Here is an 18,740-nt window from a genome sequence, read left to right as displayed (position 1 = left end):
CCCGCCTAGACTCTCACCGAGGGAATTTAATCGAGTCTCACCTCACTTCTGCCAGCCTAGACATTTGATTTTCCCATAATATTTGTTCATGATTAATTAGGGGCTCTTCTCGTTGGTATCATATTTCTGTATTAAACTAACACGTGGTATCGAAACGGTTCAAATATCCGGCGCCCTCACCCAATCAACCAAACAAGCATGAAAATCATAAAGCTCGTACTGAGCGCTCAAAGCGAAGTCATGGTCAAGTATTCACCATCCACCAAACCTTGAACCTTATCGGTGAAGAGGGTCTTGCCCTTGGCCATAGCAACTATCCATCCAAACACCTTGAACCCACCAATCTGGCCGGTTCCAGTCTTCTTGCCGGTCGTGACAAAGATCATGGGCTTGTCAGAGGACTTGTAATCGGTGACGCCGGCTTCGTTGCCGCGCAGAATCGCGTCGAGGTTCTTCCATAGGTGAGCGATTTGGGGGCCAACGCGAGCGACCTGCTTGGTCTCGAGGCGGCCAACGTCACCGACGGCCCACACGTTCTTGGTGCCCGCTACACGCAAGGTGTTCTCCTGCGCGAGACTACCATCGCCCTTGGCTTTGTCGTGGAATTCCTTGGGAACGAACTGGGTATTGGGGCGTACACCGATGAGCGGTAGGTACAAGTCCGCGGCAATAGTTTCGCCGTTGGAGAGGGTGACGCCATTCACGGCCCCGTTGTTCTCGAATGGTGTGGTGACAGTCGCGCCGTTCACGACTTTGACGCCGAGCTTGCGGAGCGAATCCTCCGCCGTCTTGCTCACAGATGGGAGCAGTCCCTTCAACAAGACATCGGCGCTGTTGACGAGGGTAATTTCCTTCTTAGATCCGTACTTGAAGGCGATCTCTCCTGCAGTTTCGATACCCGTGGCACCACCGCCGGCAATGACGATAGACTTGGCGGCCTCGACCTTAGACTGGAGATCATGCCATTTGTCCAAGGTCTCTTGGTGAGACCCGAGCGTCTTGTAGGGCAGACCGGGAGCTGACGCGCGGGAACCGGTCGCGATGACAAGATGGTCGTAGTTCAAAGTTTGGACCCCCTTGCCACGGGCCTCGACTTGCACGGCGTTGTTGGCAGGATCCAGGCCGGTAGCAGTTCCCTCGACGAATTCGAATTGGGCCGCGGTGTACTTGGAGAAGCCGGGCTGGAAGGGCTTGAAGAGGACGTCGTCGGCAAACTCGCCGGGGATGACACCACGAACGCCGGCGGGAACCCAGAATAAGTGGGTGCTGGGCGAAACGAGAGTGACCTTGAGGTCGGCGACGTTTGGCAGGGTGCGCTTCAAGAGCTTGTGGGCAGTGGCAAGGCCGGCGGGGCCACCACCGAGGACGACAACGTTTTTAGTCATTGCGATTTCGAGCTCAATTGAGGCAGCCTGGCGAGTCAATGCGATGCTCTAGAAGATTGGTGAGCGGATACTAGGAAGAAATCAATCAATCGACCTTGGTAACCTTGGTCAGACGTGTTCTCAAAGATCCGGGAGTAAAGGGCTGGCTCAATTCTGAATGGGGTCTGTCTTTGACTTATATCCAAATTCGGGCTCTACACTACATCCTTCCTTCAATGTCGGGGATCGTCGGTACTTGGTTACAGCCCGGCCCCACCCCTTGCTTGCCAAGCGGAAAGCTCTTCGTCCGTCAAACACAAAGCCATGAGAAGGTCATCATAGTCAGCATCAAAGCGGATGAAATGAAAGGCCCCACCTAGCCTGTGAGACCTTTCCACAGTTTCCTGAGCAATCTGATTTCGAATTATTAAGCTGCTGATTCAGAGGTGGCGCCTTCCTTCCAATGTCTGGTTCCCAAGAGAAGGGCCTGGCCCAATAGTCCGGGATCATGGCGGCTCCAACTTGGTTTTTCTCTGTAATATTGGATAATACACAGGTATTTGATGCGACTATTTTCGTTCCTTGACACCAAGCAGAATTTGACCCCCTGTTGTCGCCCCACTTTTTAACAGTCAGGCCAATTCAAGACAATGGATCAGGTCGATGAGCGGGAAGTGGGCGGGTACATCGGACTTTGTACATTTTGGATTTATAATTCATGACTAAGTCCGATAATATCTCTCTGCCCTGTCGAAAATGGCGACCACGCGTGCTATCACGTGTAATGCCGGGGACTCGAGGCCTCCCGAACGGCCGAGACTTTGGTCCCACTCCCGAAGCCGCATTGGGTTGCTTGCCGGTCCGCGCCGGCCTGATGTGCCGAGGTACAGGGGGTGTGTATGAAAACAAGCAGAACCGCGACCGAGTATTCGTAATGAGCAACCCCCCCCCAATTCCTATCGCCGATTTCTTGGCGCGATGATAGAATGTTGGCACCTCTGGGCATATGGGTTGCCTTCATACCGGTTCGTCTATCTCCGAAAACAAGTAATTCCTTGTAATCTATCAAAGCTCTCGAACGGGAGATTCCTGGAGGACGCTAAGTTTAAGCATAATCAGAGATACCACCCATCCCAGCTGCAGCAGGACAAACACCCCACCCTCTGGCGAACGAATCCCACGGGTTCCTGCCTCGCCCGAACCATCGGAGACTGCATAGGGCGTAAGGTTTAGAGGATTTTGTGACAGTTCATTTTCGGATTAATGGAAAGAGTCTAGAATACCGGCGAAGCCACCGTCAAGTACGAAGCAGAAACCCTATGTCGATTGCAAACTCTCCAGAAAGCGTCGGGACCTCCCTCCCCGTCGCCGTGTGAGGACCCAAAGCTATCTCCAGGATATCACTGCCCTTGTCAAGCCCAATACAATACCATATCCAAGGCACCCTACAAGCAAGCCGAACCTTAAAACCTTCGCCAGATTCAAAAAGCCTCTTTGGCGTTCGCCCTCGAGCCTATCACCCTGTCTAATAAGGATGATCACAGCTACTTGATATTTTTATTTGCACCCTATTGTCAACGGGACCGAGCCTTACAGGGAGTTTTGTTTGGGATGTCTGAAGGTTGATTATTAGGTTCTAGAAACATAGAAGATGGAGACTTGGTATAGTTTTCAGTAATAGACAAAAGACGCGTTCCAACCTTTTTAACTAGACTCTTCCTTCTCTTTCTTCTCCTTCTTTTCCTTTCCCTCCTTATTGGGCTTCGCCGCCCTCTTAAAGCTCCCAAGACTCCATTTCTTAACTCGGAACAGATAATACGTAACCACCGCAATAAAGATATTAAAAACCACATACGCCCACACGAGCCCGAAATTCCTCCACCTATCCGTCCAATAAATCTTGCTCCCCGCCAAATACTGATCCGCCACCGTCAACGAACAATACCGACAACTCGCCGTATCGTTCGGATTCTGTAACTGCCCCGGTGCCTTCTGCAAATACGGCGCCATGTACTCTCCGCACGTCATGCCCTGTGGCGGATCAAATATCGACGTCTCGGTCGGCGAACAATTTACGAGGCGCTCGTGGAGCTGCGTGGAGACCATGCCCGACGTCCAGTACGTGAAGGGCGAGACGCGATACATGAAGATCCAGAATCCCGGTAGAGCGTCGGGCGTTTGCAGGACGCCGCAGAATACGAGACTCATCATGACCAGGAGGACGACGTAGCCGCCGGCCGTCTGGGCGTCGTGCACAGCGGCGATGGTCATTTGCGCGAAGGAGCTGGCGTAGATGAAGAGCTGGATGCAGAAGAGGAGGACGAGGCCTTGGCGCTCGGAGCTTTGGATTCCGGCGACGGGATAGTAGAAGCAGCCGAAGATGATGATGCCGGTTATGATTTGGTAGGGGATCTCGACGATTACGTTGGCCATTATGAAGGCTTTCCAGGAGTAGGCTTTGCTGGGTCGTTCGCGGACTTCGTAGAGGGAACGCTGGGTGACGAAAAGGGGTTGGATCTGGCAGAGATTATGGTCAGTGAAGCTGAAAGAGAGAAGTAATCTGGGTTTCGAGTTTGGTTTAACATAGGCTCTTTCTGACATACCTGTTGGACGACAATGGAAAAGATTGTAATGACCTGGAAGACGGCGAAAATAACATTTTGCATCCCGGCAAGTGTCCCCTTGGGCTGGAAGAACGAGAATCCGATGAATAGCCCCGCGCAGAGACCAAGAAGGAACTTGGCAAAGATGTAATTCGGCATCCTCCAATATTGCTGGAAAACCCTCTGTGTCACAGCCCACAGTTGATTTCTGAAAGGCACCGCAAACTCGGACTGTCCGCGATGCCCATCCTCCTCGGAGATGGGGACGTTCTTCCTCTCTTCGTGGATCTTGTCGATCTCGACATCGACGGCCTGGCGTTCAGGGCTCGAGTTCCAGACCTTGTCCCATTCCAAGCCCTTTTCGTTCATGCCGCGATTGACGACCTCGAGCATGTACTCAGCTGGGTTCTCCGTGTCACTGCACTTGCGAGCTCCATTGCTCTCAAAGTAATCCAGAAGGGTCCGGGAATTTTCTCCAATGTCTCCAAAGTAGACTGTCTTACCGCCTTGAGCCAGGAACAGTAGCCTGTCGAACTGTTGGAAGAGGATGGCGCTCGGCTGATGCACTGTGCAAAGAACAGCCTGTCCGGCGTTGGCAAGCTTGCGTAGTAGGACGCAGATTGCCCACGAACTCTGGGAATCTAAGCCACTCGTCGGCTCATCCAGGAAGAGGAGCAACTTTGGCTTGGCGGCTAGTTCGACACCGATGGTGAGGAGTTTGCGCTGTTCGACGTTGAGGCCCTCTCCGGGGATACCTACGACCGCATCCGCGAAATCGCTCATGTTGAGCATGTCGATGACCTCTTCAACGTACTTGTACTTTTCTGCCTTGCTAACAGTGTTGGGCTGGCGAAGCATGGCGCTGAAGCGCAGACTTTCTCGAACTGTTGCTGTCTCCAGGTGAAGATCTAACGGGGCAGCAAAGTTAGCAAATCATGCACATGTAGAAAAAGAAATAAGATAAAACGAGGCATCACCAGGGTGGCTGGGAATCTCACCTTGCTGCTGGACATAACCAGTCTTGCGTTGAAAACTAGCATCCAGAGGCTTTCCGTTCACAAACATATCACCATGTACCACACCCATGCTCGTCCTCTGCGCCAAGACATCAAGAAGGGTCGTCTTTCCAGCACCGCTCACGCCCATGAGCGCCGTGAGAGTCCCAGGCTTTACCCAGCCAACCACATCGTTGAGTAGCCTCCGGGTACCACCTTTGACGTCGACATCGTAGCTCACATTTCTCCAGGTAAATATATCCTTCTGAGGCTCGAGAGTCTCGATGATGGAAGCAGCACCGTCACCGTCTATCCTCTCAGCTTTAGCTGCCGTTAAATCTTTGTCCGTTGCGCCGGTCTTGGGATTCAGATGCGGTGGTACCTTTCCTCGTTGGAAGACTAGGACGTCGGCTGTCGCAGAAGCCGAAGAGTTGAGCTCGGTCGCGATGCAATAAATGGCCATGAAGAAGACAAGGAATCCCATTAGAATGCCAAAGTTCCGCCAGACATGCGAGTAGTAGTATCTGTAGTTTTCCTCGATGAAGGCGTCACCGCTCACGGTCTGTTCACCGGCCACAGCTCCAATGGCATTACAGATCCAAGAAGTGCCAACTGGTGGGGAGTATGCGGGGATGATGCTTGAGCAAGTAAACTGTCGACCGTGGAATTCGTTGGCGATCAGAATTTCGAATGTGTAGTACAACGGGTTGATCCAACGAATCCAACCGAACCAAGGGTGCATTTGTGGCGTGGCAATGACGAAACCCGTGTAAATGACGAGAGCAAGGACGACAATACCTGCCAGCGACATGGCTTGGGACACCGTTTTCGTCACGGCGGCCATGGTGCGGAAAATAGCAGACATGACGAAAGTGGCTACGTACGAGACGAGGAAATACAGGAAGAACGGGCCAGGTTCACGGCGCAGCTCAGCCATGAAGTAAAGGACGATGTTATAAAACACGGCGATGGTAAATTTGACGGGGATATCGGCAACGATACCCGCCAAGGCCTCTGTCGCCGGGTGGTAGAAGGCGTACGAGGCCTGTTTTTCGACAATAGGGCGTTGGTTGTACAGACTGCTGATTTCGACAATGGCGCTGAGCGCATTGAGCAAGACTGCCATGAAAAGGACAGAGCCTCTCGCGAAGAAACTGACTGTGGCGTCGGGAGTACCAAAGAAGACGGAACCGATGATGAGGGCCATAATAAGATGGACTATTGCTTGGGTAAGCGTGGCTTGTTTGTCGCCCCATAGTCGCTGATATGCACGCTTCGTATTGAGCTTGATCTGCATGAGGTTGCTAATGATGTAGGGTGACTTTGGCCGGACGTGCTTGGCCTGTCTTTGCTCCTTGTTCTCTCTCAATTGGGCGAGGGCTTCGCTGCCCCTTTCCTGAGGGTAGGCCTTTTCGAACAAGTCAATATTTTCTAGTAGGGCCTTGTACTCGGGCGATTCCCTCCAGTAACGCTCAAAGTCTTCAGACGTCCTGGGAACCTTATTCTCCATGCCCTCACGCGGGATGCGTTCCTGGGGGTTAGTTAGGGAAGTGAGGAAGTCACCAGTCGTCTGGCGCTGAGGGCAATGCCATCCCTGCTTCTCGAAGAAGGCCTTGGCGTCTTGAGCAGGACCAAAGTAGATGGTGCGGCCTTCGTAAAGAACGACGGCCTTGTCGAATAGATCGTAAATGGCTTGACTGGCCTGGTATATAGCGACGGCGTTCGCCTTTGCAGTGATATCCGAAGATAGCCGGAGGGTCTGGACAAACTTCAGAGCCGTGGCAGAATCAAGACCTCGCGTACTAGAGACATATTGTTAGCTTGCAGGGTAGTAGAGGGTGGTGGTGATGCTGAGGGTCCGGAAGATGGCGTTATTACCTGTTGTCCCAAGCGAGCAAAGGTGCCGATGTGACCATCATTTCTGCGATGCTTACACGCTTTCTTTCGCCTCCAGAGACACCGTGGATAAAGTCGTTTCCGACTTTAGTGTCGTAGGTGTGGCTTAGGCCACAGACAGCCATGACGATCTTGGCCACATACTTGACTGCAGTCTCGCGGGAGACACCTTCGATTCGGTTAGAGGGCATGCGCGCCGCCGCCGCGAACTCGAGAGTCTGGCCGACGGTAAGGTGAGGGAAGTGGTGATCGACCTACGCGAGGCGAATTCCAAGTTAGCTGGAAGTGGATGCGAGTTTTTGGAAGGCAGGAATATATATCAGATACCTCTTGGTTGTAGACAACTTCTCCCTTGAATTCTTTCACCATCTGCTTTTGTGACACGCCCCTGTAGTGGATGGTGGAATTCTTATCCATCTGCAAGCCGTGTAGCTCTCCGCATATCGTCTTTAGGAAGGTACTGCACCCCGACCCCGGACGACCTAACACGACAAGAAGTTCCCCACTCTCGAGAAGGCCGTCGAAGCTATTCAGAATCTTCTTGGGCTTCTTGTTGATTGAGAGAAACTCGCCCGGTCTGAACGGCGCAAGGAAATACGATGCAACCGTCTGCTGGTGCAGCAACGAGTCACACGTACCAGAAACCGTGAGGTTTCTGTAAGCCACGCCGGTCCGCGCAGGACTGACGCCCTCGGCGGTCATGCGCTTCACGAAAGTTCGCAGCCATTTCCCTAGATCAAATTCAGGGTTCTCTGGCTTCAGGGCGGCTTCATCGCCTAGCCAGATTTCCTTATAATCGTCCGGCGCGGGGTGCTCGACTGACCTGATGCTAAATCGCCGGTGGGAGAGGGCTGTGGCGATGCGGTGGAGCTCGGCTCTGCCAGTGTCGTCGATGAGCGTGTGGCTGTCTATTCGGCGGAGGGGCGATGCTCCGGGTGTGTCACTTCCAGAGGAGGCGACAGAGGCTGCCTCATTTGTATCCAACTCCTCGATCGAGTGCAGAGAGTGCCGGTTCGGCTGCTCTGCTCCCTCCTCCGATGAGTTCTGCATGTTTTGGGATTTGGTGAGGCAAGTGGACAAACCATCAATCCACAATTATGGACTAGGTTCGGAAATGGTTTGTTCTTGTATAGCTAGAAAGTACTAATGGGGTTCTTGTTCTCGAAGAGAATGATGTGATATGGGGAACGGCCAGCTCGCGGCATACAGACAATCACGCCCACGGCCGTACAGATATAGCTTTGACATCTTGCACTCGCTCCATCATCCAGAAGAGGAACAGTCTCTCCTGTTTATACTTTCATTTTGAGACCACAAAGATGAATCCCAATCCCGTCTCGGGACCGGGCGAGACAGCAGGACCTCGCGTGAGAGGAAGCGCCGCCGGAGCCTCGGAATACCGGTCCCAGAACTCACCAGGTCCACATATGCTCAGCTCTGCGTCCATCGCCATGAGTGGTTCGAGCATGGGAGATACCCACAGTGGGTACCGTCCCAATTGATCCAATCGATCTAGCTTATACGAATTCCGATCGATTTTTTCAGTAAACAAAAGTTCGCCGACACATGTGATGACGATCGCGACGGATTCGAACTGGTGGGCTGAATATCATGCACTCTTACGACGACCATGCCGGGACTACCGGGACTTAGCAGGCTCTGGCGCAGTCGGCGCTCATTTGAGGCCGAAAGGCCAAGACTCAATGCGTTAGCTAGCGGCTTTGCCTAGCCGGAACGGGGGCACAATGACGAAAGCGTGCAGGAAGATGGTCAGGATCAGTATCTTCATTTGACGACGGGCGGTCAAAAGAAAAGGCTCCGTTCCGTCGGAATAGCATTTGTCCATGGTCCGGGGTTAGGGTAAGGCTGTCTCCGGATTGTGACGAAGGTTTCAACTTATTCCCCGTTGGCATCGAAGTTGACGGTGTGTCTAAGACAGGTAAATCTCCATGGACTAGTGAATCTCAGTAGTCGTGAACGATTCATTTTAATCAATTGATACCTTGAGGCTCGATAGGGAAGTGTGAGAATGGAAATGCCGAGGTCAATAGGACTGAAAAGAAAAATGCGACAAAAAAGGAAAGCAAGCGAAGGTAGGTTCGAACAGGCGATCTCCAAGAAGCCAGTTTACATAAGCAGGAAAAAAAATTCCAAAGTACCTCGAGAGGCTATTCCCAAAATTCGAAAGTACCTTCGAGACTGGGACAGCCAAAACAACAGCCAAAAAAAATTGACTTCTCCCCATTTGGTACCCATCCCTTTTCTTCCCTTTTCCTCCCCCGACCCGGTTTGACCAGAACGGTTTCCACGCCGCCGCCTCAGCCCTCGTAGCTCGTCAGTATGGGGAGCCACTGAGCCATTGCCACTTGGACTATCCGGATCGGTTAACAGTCACCTCCAAATTTTGACATATAACACTATCATAGCCGTCCCGCGGGAATTTCGGAAAAAACACTGAATCCGAAAAACGGGAGAGATCCCACCGGGCTCCGAAACATCGACGTCATTCTTCAATTGATCAATTGTCTCCCACGGATTTTGGGTGTAATAAACTGGCATCGAAGTTCTGTCTCTGCAGCTGAGCTATTTTCGACTCCGTTGTCTCTCGGTGAGCTCAGACAGAGCTCTCCGCCTGAATTGGCTGGACTCTTCCTAGAAATCTACGCCGAGGACCCTTTTGCCGGAGAGAAATGCTTGTGATTGATTGTGTCCGCGTACCCCCGGTGAGATATCGCCCCCACCAGCCTTGGAGAGAACGATAGAATGATCCACAGGGCGAGGTCTCGTTGGCCATCAATGTTCGTTGACCCCCACACGACAGGAGATTTCGATCCCGTCGACCCTTCATCATAGTGAAGCTAGCATTGCCGCTTCCATCCGATGACGTTGGCTATGAGGTATTTGACAGTTGTACTAATCTTGGCACAGGCCTGAGAGTGTCCACTTCAAGTTTATCTAAGGATGCAGATGAGCCAAAATACTCGGACCGATCCGGCACAACAATCAGGGACCAGTCTTTGACACCCCTGTACCAATGGTGCTATCCTTCACCGTCGTCCGGCGAGTGTATTGTCATTGCTGACATGTGAAACTGCCTGCTATTTGTGGCTCCCTTTTGGAAGACCAAGAGGTGGAGCGTCTTAGAGGCAGTCAACCCAGCTAGGCGGTCGATGCTTCTCGAACTGGTGAAGCTATACACTCATGAAGCAGGTGGAAGTGCAATCTTGATAATTACAGATTTCACCGCATTGGGTTCGAGGATACAAGCCTGAGGGAGGCTCACTCCTAGTGATAGTTGTGAATACCCCGAGCCTCTCCCCCTGGGCCAAGAATAAGAGACGAACATCTTGACACAAACAAACTCGACAGATTCCGCAGAGTCGACGAATGTCAGGAATTGATCGCCATGGGTAATGCATTGAGAAACAATCAACTTACATCTTTGACGCAAGATGTAGAAGACGCGTCCATCGCACTCTGGAGAAACGCGAAGCGCATCGATTGCACAAACGAAGACTCGCTCGGATGCATCTTATCCAAAGTTGCTGCGACAACCTGCTCGCTGAACTTGGAGAGCCGGGAAAAGGCGACTTCAGGCAGGCCTGGGAGCCATACTCAACGGCACCCCCCCAGTGTGCCGTTTAGAGAGATACAGATGAAATTGTGAAATCCAAGAGTCCCTATTCCATCGCAAAGGTAACCCCGAATGCCAACGCCCACTCTAGGACTGAGGTCTCGTTGGGATCCTGGTCGTATTCCCATCCTTTAGTGGAGGTAGTCGAATTGTCTAAGAGATTTATCTTCAACGATATCTTTAGATGGCCTGAGATGGGACTGGAGGGGTTGTTAGAAGAAGTCAGGAAGTAAGGACGGGGATGAGGCCTTACGAGAGAAAGTTATGAGATGAACGCCGGACCCCTGAGGCGCATCGCTTCGAATGAATGCTGTCCATTCTTCAAATACTTTCAAGTCTGATACCAGACCCGCATCTCATCACTACTTCTACACCAAAAACTTACCTGCCACGCCTTTTCTCATTTTCTTCTGGCCGAGTCTTGCCTCCCTCTGGGGAAGAAGGTATACAGGTGAGCATTTAGATATTTGGGGGAGTGTCTCCGAGAAACTAAGATGGAACTCTCGTGAATGACAACAGTCTTCACTCCACCATAAACCCAAACAGCTCAATAGTCCGTGGTAAACCCAAGGACGCTAATGAAGACGTATTAACGGAACAATAACTTATACTTCACTTAAGACTCTCCAACCTTCTGGTTCATCGGAGTTGCCGATGGTACCGAAGACGGGCATCTTGATTGTAAATTCCGACGGACTTTGGAATCCCTTCCGTTTTCGACATCGCCCTTTCCTATGGAAAACCAATGGAATCCAGGTTGGAATAGCTCAACATGACGGTCGCAAGATTTTACAACAACCTTGATGTTCCTCCATGCGCTGGAGACACGAGCACGGAGGTACAAAGACAGCATCGAGATAGGCTCTACACACATATCCCACCCGCCTCGCCCGAACCCGGGCATTTCATTTCACGGAGGATCTAGTTTCATTTTTTCCACTCCTTCAAGACTACCTTCTCGGCCGTTAAGCAAATATACTTTGCACGCCAATACCTCATGCAGTGTCCTTTAGCTAGTCCTTTTTCGCCGTCCTCTGAGAGAGAGAGCCCGACCTCAATTGCCTCTTTCCTCGAAGGTTGCCCTATCTTCCAGGCCCCCGGGTCAAGCCAAGGAAGGTCTCCAGTCGCCTTCAATGCCCCTCAATAACTCAGCAATAACCATGCTCACCGGTGAGCCTGACCGGATAACGCCCCCAAGCCTATTTCCTCGCCTCACGCTGAATCTAGGGAGTCGGGAGCTGCAGAAGAGCCAAACAAGAGTGAAGATGTCCTAATATTCATCACATTGGCTCGTGTTATTGACATCCGGGAGCGTCAGGCATTCGTGCGTAATGCTTCGAGGCCACGCGCCCCCCTTCTTCCTCTAGTGTTCCTTGTTTCTTGTTCACACGTATCACAAGGGGTCCGGTCGAATCCAAAGTAGGACACTCTATCCGGGCCTACGCCTCGTGGCATACAGATTCGATAGCCACGCACACACGTTTCACGCAACGAGTTTGCCCTCCTTTGACATCCTACTCCTCGTTATAGCGGCCGCTGCCGCCCTCCAGAGACAACAGCAGTTTCATCATCAACCCCATCCACCCCTCCTATCCCAGTCGCGCTGAACATGCCGAAGAGCTTATATTATATTTGAGCCCATGCGGTGTCCCGGAAACAATAACCCCATTCTGCCTTCCCGCCCTCCATATTTCGCCCTGTCATCCAGCAAGTAACACAGAATTGACAAGAAACGTCGGACTCTGTGGGGCTCTTCAGCTGCGAGTACCCCCGACGCCTCCTTCCCTTCATCTGATAACACACACCCACCTTGCTAGAAACCTGCCAATTCTGCTTCAAATGCAAGAGAAGGGAAAGAAGGGCGTTGTCAATGAGAAACGCCAGCTTTTTCTTCCTTTTTCCTTCGAGAGGCCGGCCCCATACCGCTACTTGTTGAGACAAGGGGCGCATACATGACGGGGGGTGTATCGTGGCACGAGGACGACGTCTCGTTGTCTTGGAAAAAGTAATTTCCTCGGATGCATGGACAAGCGAGGAACACCGTGACGACGGCCGGGTGTTCGGGCTATTCGAGATGTGTGGAGGGCCGCACTAAGCTATGAGGAAAGAGAAGTGACTTGGTCGAATGCCGTATCGGTGTAAGATGAACAGGCTCCTTGATCCAACTGCACACGCCTCGTTACATTAGGTTTTTAGGATAAGATTAAGAATGCTCTCCTCAACATTGAGGTGAGAAGTCGGGGCCTTGGACAACTCTCACCTCGCATGCCGCAAAAACGACCCCGCAGGAGGCACTATTGGAGGGAGTGCCTGCATGGTGAACTGCGCCTCGAATGTGATTTCCACTTCACTTTCGCACGTCAAGCTTAACGCTTCTTTCACCGAGGCACACCCCCGGGGAGACCGCCACCCGTCCGCGGTTAATGGCGGAAAGAAGGGAGACCTCCGCCCGAAGCAGCAAGTCTTAGACCGCCCGGTCTAGTATCAAACTTAGATGGGATGCAAACGATTCAGATTGGGAGATTCTGCCAATCAGACCCTAGATAATGTCCCCATCTGCATGGCTGCGTCTCAAAGAAACAATAATACCGGCGTTTACGACATTGGACCCACTGACTTGGAGAGAAACATCCGGCTGTCAACATGGGGGAAGCGTGCGTCGAGTGACTACAAAAGGCAACATTATGTTGCGTGGAGCATCTCAAGGTCCCAGGAACCGGGGGTTAGGATATCGATTCTTCCCCTTGTCATACTGAGCTGATTCCCCCTTTCCCACGCCTCTGTCTTTTTCTCAGATCCCCCTTTGCAATCAAGATCCATGCCGTTCACGAGAGATACCCGTCATCAAGGGTCACAGCCGATCGACGGCGGCATCGATGCAGTCAAACGTGAGATTTCACGCATTTCAAGGGCGTGGGTGTATGTGTTTGGCTGCCCCCGTTTGCCCTTCGCCGGAGAACCCGAGCTCCCGTCAAACGGAACTCTATCTGAGATAAACCACAATGGAGCCCCCGGCCAGGCCTAGGACGTATTCATCCCCGGAATGCAACAATACCTCGTCCCTGAGACTTGTATTATCTCGAGCACGCGAGTTCCACAATGTCAAGGGACTTTGCTTTGTATTAGTGCCCGGGTACCCGCAACGACACCGCCATGAGGCGTGATGATACTAAAAGCGGACACGGCATCCTCCAGCTCATCTGATCACGTTCAGTAGGCAATCTCTTTTCCAGGCCTTTGCTTCTTCTCACGCCCCCATCACACCCCTTGTCGTTTTCCAGACTTCTGATCTTCACCGCAGGAAGGAAATTCGAGCCAAGGAAGAACCATGCCGAAGTTCGATGGCTACGTAGCGCTTCTGCAAGCCCCCATCCAGTGTTATTGTCTGTAAAGGAACAGCCTTATCCTATTATTATCATGCCAAATGTGCGAATCATGCATGAATCTGCAGGATGGCAAGCAACGAATACTAGCTATTTCTGCGAGGAATAGTGAAACGAAGAACCCTAGTGCGGTAGGTGTCCTGCCCTCGACTCCACGAGGGTGGACAGAAACTCGACGGACCTAGGATCTTGCCCTCATCTGCGTAGCTTGGTCAAAGGTCTTCCATAGTATGCCGTAGGCATTGCTCTGAAATTTGCTTCATGCCCACCAGGGATAAAAAATTGCCGTCTTATCATGTCGAGTGGTTGCGACACCGCCATGAACGGGGGCAGAGGGGGCGCCGTGCTAGGTATGTTACGCCGCAGATGGCGATGGGCTTCTTAGCATTCTAGCCATGTTCCTTCCCGCCATCAGCAAGCTTAGATTTGAGCGGTGATGCTTGTCGACCCTTGGCCATGTCCCTCGTACTTCGTATCTCGTCTCTTAGATTCGTTGTTGTCCCCCTCCCTCAAATTGGTTGCGCGCAATTGCTCTCTCCTCTGGCCGGCCCTTGGCGCCACGTTAGGCCCACTCGGCATGAGGAAGCTTGCATCCTGATAAGTTAGAACCGATCTACGGAGTTGCAGAAGTCGATCAAAAAAGCAAGTTGAAAAAGGCGGCCAAACAACCCTAGCAATGGCTATTGTTTACCATGTCATCCGTGGCGCCCCTTCATCGAAGGAAGATTCTCGCCTCTGAATGGGTGACGGACTTGTTGCGCGTGGCCCTGTGTACTACGTTCGAGGGCGGAATCAATATTCCGGCTCCATGATCAACCCTCCTTGGACGGAGAAGCATAGCAACGCTTGGTGAATGGCATCTTGAGATTTTGAAACCCAGACCGACTTTTGATACCCGACCTTTCTCGATTACAAGCCAATGCCAATTGATATTACAATGGCGTTCTCAATCTGCTTCCAGCCGGCCTGCATAACAAGGAGGCCTGCTAGCCGACTTTTCTCTTATCCTCTACTGAGGTAGAGTGCAGCTACAATAGCCTGTTTTCTTTCTTTCACCGCCATGTTAGTTATCAGGCATTATACAAGCTTTGGCCTTGTTTGTGCAACGGGCCGCTGTTTGCTCTCCAAACTGCGTGGCATACTCCAACGAGGTCAATGGCCTGGGCGGGCATCTTTACACACACGTATGCGCAAACGCTGACGGCCTACTTGTAGATACCCGAGGAAACGATCGGGCCCTCCGTTGGAAGCTGCAAGTTGTTCCCATTCCCGCATTATAGGTGCCGACATGTTAAATCGGTGATTCTCTACTTCTGTATTTTGGAGCGGATCACCTAAGGAGGATGGGGCTCTCACCCCTACGTTCTTCATCCAGCCTCTACGGAGCCGAGAAAAGCATGTGTAAATCGTTCGAGCCCTGGCAGCATCAGATCAACCAAATCACCGGACAAGACCGCCTCATGGCTGGCAACCGAAAGCCTGGCTGGCCGGCAAGCATGTCGGAGGTGCCAAGCCTTCCTGGCCCGTAAATATTCATGCTTGCCATCATTACCTCTGACCTGACCGCATGATTTTTCCCGGGAAGTCCTAAGGAGCCTAAGTGCCTCGGAACAGGGGGAGGAGTTCATCCGAATCGTTCGGTTCAGAGAAGGCGCTCCCTCAGAGTCAACAAGAAGCATTGTTCCTGACTTTCCTGCGAACACCGCTTCAACTAGGTTGTTGAATCGACTCAGGGATCTCGGATAGGCAGCCGAGGAGTGTGCCGTAACATAAAATGCTCAAGGGTGTGAACTAGCGGGGTGGATGGATGGTTGGCGCGTGTTGCGTGAATCCGTTCACATCTGCCCTTCTGCAAGAGAGGGAGGAAAAAAAAAAAAAGAAAAAAAAAAAGAAGAAGAAAAAAAGGATAAAGCAACAGTAATGCGACACGGGAGATGATAGATCATGCTAACCGAAACACTGCAAGTGTTGGTAACGGTTTCTGTGAGACCAAATAAGGGTTCAAACAAGATCGCTAGGCTGTATGGGAGCACTCTGGCAGCCAGCCGGGCAAATCGCCACCCCGGGAGAGGCGTTTGGCACATTGTTTCGTTCGAATAGGCATAAAATACGAACCTATCGCGAGTGTGTGGATATGTGTGTGTGTGTGGATGATCTGCCAGTCAAGGACGGGAGGGCATGATTTGACAGAGGAGTGCCGTGATTCGCAATTATACTCACCAACATATTCTCCATGCTGGAACCCTCACGTTTCGCCCTTTTGGGCCGGCTGCATTTCCTGGTTATGGGCGGAGAGTGTGTGCGCTGCATCAGTTTCGATCTCCGTGCTTCCTGCCCTGGTCCTTGACATTCCCAGAGGTCACAAGCGTGGCTCATTCATGGGGTCGAAAACTCCTAGCGTCCCGCCCGCAGCACCCCCGATTTTCAAAAGTGTGCAGTACCATGGTGGAAGGGAGGACACTGAGCTTTCCCACATTCCTCCGGGACCCATTGATAGGAACTGGATGTGCAGTTTGGGTCTTGTAGTCCTGTTGATGACGCTGAGCCGAGCTGGTCGCTGTCAAACTCGCTTGAGAGCCTAATCGTAGAAACGAAACGCGTGGGGTAGACCAGATCTGATTCAATCGCCAGAAGAAAGGAGGAGGGGAAAGTCGAAAGGAGGGGGGTGTTACTATCGAGAAAAAGCAAAGTAAAAAAAAGAAATAAAGAAGGGAAAAATATTGGTAAGGACAATTTGATGTTTGCACGAACAATAAACCGATCCGAGGGTACTTGGTACTTGGGTACTTGCACCAAGATGAGAGTAACCTCAAACAGCAACCTTAATTCATGAATTCATGCCAGATAGAAGGCAGATGGAGCAAAGATGTATGACAAGTACGACTTTGAAGTTTGTGCAAGTAATTCGTGAGGTCTGGATTTGGAAGGTTCCAGCCGAGCCATCGGAAGGGAAGACGATGGTGGGAGAAATTGACAATTGGAGCTGTTTTCTTCTTTCCTTCTCCCTTCTTCTCCCTCCCTTGAGCCTTACCCCTGTGCCTAATGGGACAACAGGATCGCAAGTGGAGATGATGACCTTACTTCGTAGACAATTGCTGCCACGCCAGCCCAAATTGTACTTCGTAGTGCAGTGTAACCCACGGACGACGAATATGAGGAGGGTCCGCAGCGGGCATTTGCGTATGAAGTACGAAACAAAGAGTATGAGTCGACAGTCAATGGCAGATAAATATCGGGCAAATGGGGCAGGGTTTTAGTGCCGAATCGCAAACAAGACTGTATACATGCAGTAGCATTGTCAGGCGTCGAGGCCTGGTGAGATTGATGCCTGCGAAGTGAGTGAGGGCTTTTAACAAAGGATCAACGAGGGGCTCACAATGCATCCTCCAATTATCTCCAGGGGACTTCGGAGCACGATAAGCGAGGCTGAATGGGCCGCTTTGGACCTGACGTTCGGGCTGGACATGCTAGACTAGGGAGCACCTGAGGAGCTGAGGGTTCTTCAGGGTGTTTATTCTCATGCATTCAATGTGCAATTCGGCATGGCATATCGATAATGGCGGGATGCTACGCAGGAGCTCTCACACCGGTTTGATGACGGGGGCTATCGATGAGACCGGAGATGCTCATCGAGCCCCAGTCTCGCACAGGATGCAGGATCAAGTGTCCGGTGTAGAACACTAAGTTAGCGGAGGTGAGTGGAGGTGGATCAATCAATGGATCGATACACAAGTACGGTGCTTCAACTCATGTGATCGTGATGGATGGAGGGGACTATTACCTATGGTGCCACTGGATCTTGATCCCAGTCGTTGGGTGCTCCTTCATTGTTGAGATTTGCGTGAGCTGACCGCTAGTTCACATCTGAAGCAATGATGACTGGACATGAGGGTTGCTGCGTGCTGCTTGCTGTGTGCTGCCGTGCTGCCGTGCAGGCTTGGAGCCAGCCGTGTAAGCTGGCACGAACGAGCAAGCACCTAGCCCAGGATAGTTGATTAATTGATCACTGGTCTTGCGCTAGCCAGTCACTCCAGCCTCCGGGCGTGGCCGTTTCCATCGCCAACTTCCGCCAACATCATTCGGAACCCCGCTGCGGTGTAATTACGGAGTACATTGTGGTGGCCGGCCTGGGGCTTCAGGCTGGGCTCTGGCGCCCTGCGGTGGGGAGGATCGTGTACATCGATCGACAAGGGGGAAGGTGCAGGAGCACCAGTTGCAGGCGCCTCCAGATGACAGATTCTCTACATTGCACCACAGGAAGCCAAATCGAAAACTTCGGCCTGCCGAGAACGTGCGACATGCCTTCTATGGAAACTCCGTAGAACAATAATGGAGAAAGCGCGCCCGAAAATTGACAATTAATATGGAACTGACCCCGAACTAGCGTCAGGTGCAAGGCAAGATAGCCTCTTGTTGACAAGCAGGCCCCACCACTGGCTGTGACGTAAAACGGGGGGAAAGAGGAAGGGGAAGGGGGGATTATCCTGATAGCCAACATGTAATCTGATGCAAGCTCTCTTGTAAAGTCGGTATATTCGGGGGAAGGAGAGTAAACATCACGACTAATATACCTGTCTCCCATCAATGAGTCCGCATTACGAAGTACCTGTATATTGACGGTTTGGATGATTAATTGAGGTTTTCACACGCTTCGCGGCAGCACTGTAGCGCAGCGTTTAAGGGCTGGGATTGCAAGCAAACCTCCACGAGACATCAATCAAAAGTCAATCGCACTCCATTCCACACCCCACTTTGTTCCAGGACTCGACCGGAGCGGAGCACCAAGACTGAGACGTGAGACTCGGTTCAACGATTATTTCATTGTCCATCCTCGGAAATAAAGAAAGTACGATAGCCGCTCCGAG

At 51.8% G+C, this 18,740-nt stretch overlaps 1 protein-coding gene and 1 pseudogene across 1 annotated transcript; both read right to left on the bottom strand.

Moving 5' to 3' along the window:
• Positions 1 to 227: 227 nt before the first annotated feature.
• On the bottom strand, positions 228 to 1,385 carry SAPIO_CDS1007 (annotated as a pseudogene; the record flags this gene model as incomplete).
• A 1,683-nt stretch (positions 1,386 to 3,068) lies between these two features.
• On the bottom strand, positions 3,069 to 7,908 carry SAPIO_CDS1006 (ABC transporter CDR4; the record flags this gene model as incomplete). The annotated part of the gene is made up of 5 exons (XM_016783718.1): positions 3,069 to 3,881; positions 3,968 to 4,875; positions 4,966 to 6,764; positions 6,841 to 7,112; positions 7,186 to 7,908. 5 exons carry the CDS (start codon positions 7,906 to 7,908, stop codon positions 3,069 to 3,071), a joined length of 4,515 nt encoding a protein of 1,504 aa, XP_016645941.1.
• Positions 7,909 to 18,740: the final 10,832 nt, after the last annotated feature.

This window comes from Scedosporium apiospermum (assembly GCF_000732125.1).
Source record: "Scedosporium apiospermum strain IHEM 14462 chromosome Unknown SEQ_SAPIO_0044, whole genome shotgun sequence".
Classification (NCBI taxonomy): Eukaryota; Fungi; Ascomycota; class Sordariomycetes; order Microascales; family Microascaceae; genus Scedosporium; species Scedosporium apiospermum.
Note: the sequence above shows the minus strand (reverse complement) of the source record. Positions and strands in the feature narration are given on the sequence as shown.